The sequence below is a fragment of the Hemibagrus wyckioides genome, linkage group LG07 (assembly GCF_019097595.1).
Source record: "Hemibagrus wyckioides isolate EC202008001 linkage group LG07, SWU_Hwy_1.0, whole genome shotgun sequence".
Taxonomy (NCBI): Eukaryota; Metazoa; Chordata; class Actinopteri; order Siluriformes; family Bagridae; genus Hemibagrus; species Hemibagrus wyckioides.
In genome coordinates, this window is record NC_080716.1 from 13,369,470 (window position 1) to 13,374,988 (window position 5,519).

The 5,519-nt window shown below is 41.1% G+C and overlaps 1 protein-coding gene across 1 annotated transcript; it reads left to right on the forward strand.

Moving 5' to 3' along the window:
* Positions 1 to 2,384: 2,384 nt before the first annotated feature.
* Positions 2,385 to 4,857, forward strand: LOC131355563 (DNA damage-inducible transcript 4-like protein). Its single transcript, XM_058393920.1, has 3 exons — positions 2,385 to 2,542; positions 2,789 to 2,927; positions 3,677 to 4,857. The coding sequence occupies exons 2-3, from the start codon at positions 2,837 to 2,839 to the stop codon at positions 4,171 to 4,173; spliced, it is 588 nt and encodes a 195-aa protein (XP_058249903.1). The 5' UTR covers positions 2,385 to 2,542; positions 2,789 to 2,836; the 3' UTR covers positions 4,174 to 4,857.
* The last annotated feature ends 662 nt before the right edge of the window (positions 4,858 to 5,519 follow it).

The following is a 5,519-nucleotide window of genomic DNA, read 5'->3' on the forward strand; positions in this document are numbered from 1 at the left end:
AACACACTGTGAGCTCTTTATTCTCAGGTTGCAGTCAATAATGATGGGTGCATAAAAGGCTGTGGCTCATAGCGCTTACTATGGTGAAGCACTTTGAAGCCAAATTAAAGACAAACAGCACAGAAATCAAAAGACCCATGAATCAAGCAGCTTTGTTTATCATTCTTCTTCTTCTTAACCAAGACAGAATGTTCTGGTACTCCGTTGTATCCTTATTTATGCTTGACACGAGGTGAAAAGCTGTTATGTATACTCAGAACGTTTAGGAGATCATAGTAGAAAAAGGCAAATGGCCCTGGCAGTTGTCAGACATGCCCTGATATAGTATTTTTGAGCTTCCCTTGTATATCCTTGTTTCTATCTCCATTCAGAAAGGTCAGCTGTGTTGCTTGTATACCTCTTGGAGATGCTTCATGCAGGGAAATACGTGTGACTATGTTTTCTTACCAGGATCTTTTTCGTGCCATGTGACCTGCTGGATTCCATTACCCTTGGCTCTACTCTGTGCATATGTGTGTGTGTGTATGTGCCTGTGTGTGTGTGTGTATGTGCGCGTGCGTGTGTGCGTCAGAGATATTAAATCGACAGGGTCACATTGCATGGAGAAAACAGGGTTGACGGCACGGTATAATAAGCTTGTTTTGCTCTGGGTGGTTACTAAAAACCTTCTGTAAGTTCTGTGCTAGGATCAGGGAGCAGTAGAACTGTATCAGCACTGTGCTGAATATGTATTTCCAAACAATATGTTGGTTTAACTGGTGGCTATGTCTCATATGTCCTCATTCTGAGGTTTTGACCAGCAGACTACTGTCAGAGAGCCACTGTATGAAGAACCATGTCCTACACTGATAAACACATTATTTGGACTGAATAGAAAATGGTTTGAGGTTCCATAGAATGCAGTATTTATGATTTAAAGGACATTCTTGGAATGAAGTTCTTTACTTAAGCCCGATTTCTTAATGCTGCTAAGCATACAATTTTGTGATTTCACTATCTTTGGTACCAAAAAAATAAAAAGTATTACATGCAGAAGAATTGGGTCATGCTGGGTGCAGAATACACTCATGACTGCAGATCTTCAAGGCTTTAGTCCAAACACTTTGCACTAAATAGTATGCCTAAATAGTAAACCCAGCCGAGGATATAAATAATCTGTTACGTTGATATTACAGAAGTGCCGGTCACAGTTACTGAGTATTTGTAGGAGGTTTTCCTCCTTCACTTATCAACAAGACTTTCTTTTTAGCTACTGTCAGCTGGTTACCTGTTACTGAGACTGCCTGATTCAGCAGGAGACTTCCCCTTGAATATGCAACCTGCCATTATGTAACTACATTCCTGCAGTATGATTTACAGCACATGTACATATCCTACCGAGGTTTGAAGTCGTAAAATACAGCATGAGTGCACTCAGGATTCAGTTCTATTCCTTTAGCCAACGTCTTCACGACTGTAACAATACAAACTTCACAACAATTTCCTAGCTTCCCAATGAGATAAAGAAGAAATGCCTAAGGGGGGAAAAAAGCTAAAACTCCACCACAGCTGAATCCCTGACCTTACTGACTGTCTCACACTCTCACTGTTATTACTCTTTTTCTCACCTGTTCTCAAAGTGTAAGTGGATTTCATTTGTCCCTAAAGTTGGGCCAGTTCTGTCTGGACACCCCTGACGCAGTACTGGCTTAGAATTTCTATTTCTATTAATGGATTGTCTGGACAAATAAAAGCAACTGAGGTACCTCATGTAGCACAATCGTTTGTTATCTTCACACCACAGCTAGTAGAAAAGTGTATTATTTCTTCAATACAAAGAGGTCAAATGTGAAGATGCTTAAAAGTTTCTCCATAAAACTCATTATAATGCTTGTGCGTTATAAACCGAGAACAAACAAACAAACAAACAAACAAACAAACACACATTTGAACTGTATGACTGGATGGGATCAGATGCAATCCCTTAATTCTTAACCAAATTTTCTGACAGAGACTGGATCTGAGGAAAGTGCCTTGTAAGTGTTGCAAAAGATTTCACCATTTAAATCTACATTCAATTTCTATTATATTTGTATTTGTTATTTATTTATATATTGCTTCTTAGATTCAATTAAAATGAAAACAGATAATAAAAAAAGAAAGAAGTGAGCCTGATAACACTTTTATCTCAGTTTAGTTCGTCTGTGTTGTATTAGACGGAAACGGGAGGAAAGTACACAGGAGGTATAGCAACAAGAATCGCCTTACAGCAATTGGTTGGTGGCGTGGACACTGGCCAATCAGATCATCTGACTCGTGCAAGCGCTGATTGGCTGGCCTAACTTGTGTCTGGAATTTGATACTCTGTTCTGATTGGTGGACGGCGTGTGGTCGTTGTCCGTGGAATCCCATAAATACTGGTCGAGCGTTTTTCGGCATTTCGTTTGGTGTGAATGTTTGAGTGTGTGTGTGTTTGTATGTGTGTGAGGGTTTTTTTTTTGCGTGATTGAACTATTTATATGAAGCCTTTCATGACAAATATATTTTAACTTATTTTATAAAGGTAAGTGCAACCAGCTTTACGTCTATTGTTTTGTTCTGTAGCAGTTCTTTAATAAGCCCGTGACAGGTAACTGCTTTGTTCGCCCTGTGGTATAGAGCTGGAAGTTTTTCTCGAAGTTTCTATGTTGTTCTGCAGAGATGAGGTGAACAGATATGTCATGACTTGGGTTAGTCTGCAGCATTGTTTAGTGCGTGCAGGCTGAAATGTTGGCTTTGTTTAAAATTCCTCCTTTTTTTCCCGTTTCAGCACTTTATAAGCCCAAGAAACTAATCCAAAAAGGGGTTTCCTTTCACAATGGTTGCAACAAGCACACAGAAGAACAAAAGCTCTGAATTCATCTCGGATTTTGTTGATAAAGGATGCGACCAGTCATTCATCGACAACGGTAATGTGTGTATACATATTATTTTTTCCTCCATGTTAATGCATTTGCAGCATCACTGTTATTTGCTATAGAGCCGGGGTGATGTAGATCAGCTGTAGTGCATGTTTACAGCGCTGTGGATGCGGAGCTGCAGGGCAGGAGGCTGGTCGCAGTGACGTCATCGACTAGATGAAGTCATGCTTTTTTAGGCAGCACAGCTCCTTTTGTCAGCCTGAGTGTACATCATCATGCTATAAGCTGCAGACATAAATGTCAGCTTGCAGAGAGGTCTACAATCAAACTGAACGGGTGCTCATTATACCCACACATTATAGCGCTCTTTCATTACATCGCCACTCCCACTGTCTGGGGGGGAAAAAAAGATTGTATTGTGAACACAGGGACATAATTTGCTCCAAATGTGCCCTAATATCTTGGTTAGAAATAACAAGTAAAGGAATGATGAATAATGGCCTTGTGCATGTCTTGAAATGCATGCCCTTCACAAATAGACCCTAGTGAATGACCCTATTTTTTTTTTTTTTTTACTGTTATTATGGGTTACCTGTAAGTATTATGAAGCATGACATCTGAATGGAGAGTAGACAATAACCAAAAATTTTGTGGTTGTTAAATTACACTGGTTCCTTAATGGTAAATGTCAGCTTGGTAAAATGACAGTGATTTGAAATCACACCAAAGATTTGGATTAACCTGCAGCCAGGTGCAGCTTCTTGTGCCTTATGATCTCATTCTTTTGCACCGTTTAGAACTGGACTTCTGGGAGCGCTGCCTGGCCGAGCCGTACCTCAGCGTTGAGGCTTGTGAGGAGTGGGCGTGCCAACAGCTGGCACGGCTGCTTGAGGGCTGCTTGGCACGGGCGAAGACCAGCACTCTGCATTGCACAAGAGTGCTAGTGCCTGAAACGCTGACCCGGCGGGTGGCAAGGGACGTTTTACGGCTGGCGGCAGTCGAACCCTGTGGGTTACGCGGCTGCGTGCTGGATGTGCGCCTCGAGCTGGAGGAGCACCATAAACAGCGGCGCTGTGCAAAGCTTGAACGGTTTATTTGTGATGCCAGCATGGTGCCCACGTTTGAGCTCACTCTAGTCTTCAAGCAAGATGGCAGCAGCTGGTTGAACTTCCGGGACTTCCTGCGTATCGGCACCTGCTTCTCACGTCGCACGCTCAAGCTTGGCCCTGGCTTCCGGCTCGTTAAGAAGAAGCTCTACTCGTCAGCGGCTGGTACCGTAGTCGAGGAGTGCTGAGCCACTGGGTTGATGTTTAACGGTACAATGCACTTCAACACTTAGATGTATGAATGTACAGGGCTGCCTTTTGAACGGCTCGTTTTCTTTTTCCTGCACTTTTTATACTCTGTGATCTAGTTAAGTAGTTTCACTGTATGTTCTGTTTTGGGGGAAGTAGAGAAACGCATTGAGCCATTTGATGCGTTGGTGGAGTTTCATGTCTTTTGGTATAGGATGTTGTACCGATAAATGTGCTGTCTGTTATTTGTATTTCCAGTTATTTCCTAGTGCACAAATGATTGTGACATTAATTCTTTCTGATTGTCACTAGTGTGTAACCAAAACCTTAAATATTAAAAAGGGACTAGCACAGTTTCATATCGGGTGTGTGGAAGAACGGCACGTCTCTCAAAGAAGTGCTTTCTGTGGAGTACCTGCTTGTAAAAACATGCTGCCAAAGGCATTAAAGCTCAGTGTACATGTAAAAATGTTTTCACTGTTCTACTATTGTTTAAAAGAATTTTTGGCTTTTCTAGGAAGTTTGCCTGATCAAAGAGCCTGTTTAGTGCTTCCCCCTCCCCAATGTTCTGTCTTTTCTATCACCTTTGCAGTGCTGTTCTGAAAACTGGACATATTTTAAGAGGTTCCTGTTACAGGAAGTGGAATTTCTTGTCTATTTGACAATAAACTATTTTGAATACATCTGGTTTGCTTCATTTCAGGTCCTTGTACATTTGGCCTGCTGGGATACCAGCACTACTGATGGTCTGTTTCAACAGTACAATACAGTAGCCTTGAGAAATAAATCTAATGTTCCAGCAAAATCTGTTTTTTCTTTTTTTTTTTTTTTTTCTTCTTTTTCAACAGCGTGTACTCTGATTCATGCTGATAAATGCGTTTTTTGCTGAACAGGGAGTTCTTGTGCTTACTGTAATGAGAAACTGGAAGTGTGCCAGCTCTGTAGAAATTGACATGCCTTCTTTGTATTTAAAATTACACCACTTGCATGAATACACTACAGAAGGCCAATGAGAAAGCTACCACAGATTACTGCTACTTGTATGGACATGAAAAAGATGTACTTTTGTGCTATACCCTATACTAGGGGTGTAACACAATGACTATCTGTTTAGTGCACAAAGTGTGTGTGTGTGTGTGTGTGTGTGTAGCTAAAGAAAATGAATATACAGAACAGAAATTATATTCGCTCTCAATCTCCAATATCCTTAAGGTGGCATTTTGAAATGAATACAATACCTCTATACACCTATTTAGATAGAGATAGAGATCACACCTAACAATTGATCAACAGTACCTCACCATTGCGAGGCTTCAAACAGGATGTTCTCAGAGGGAAGTGGCCA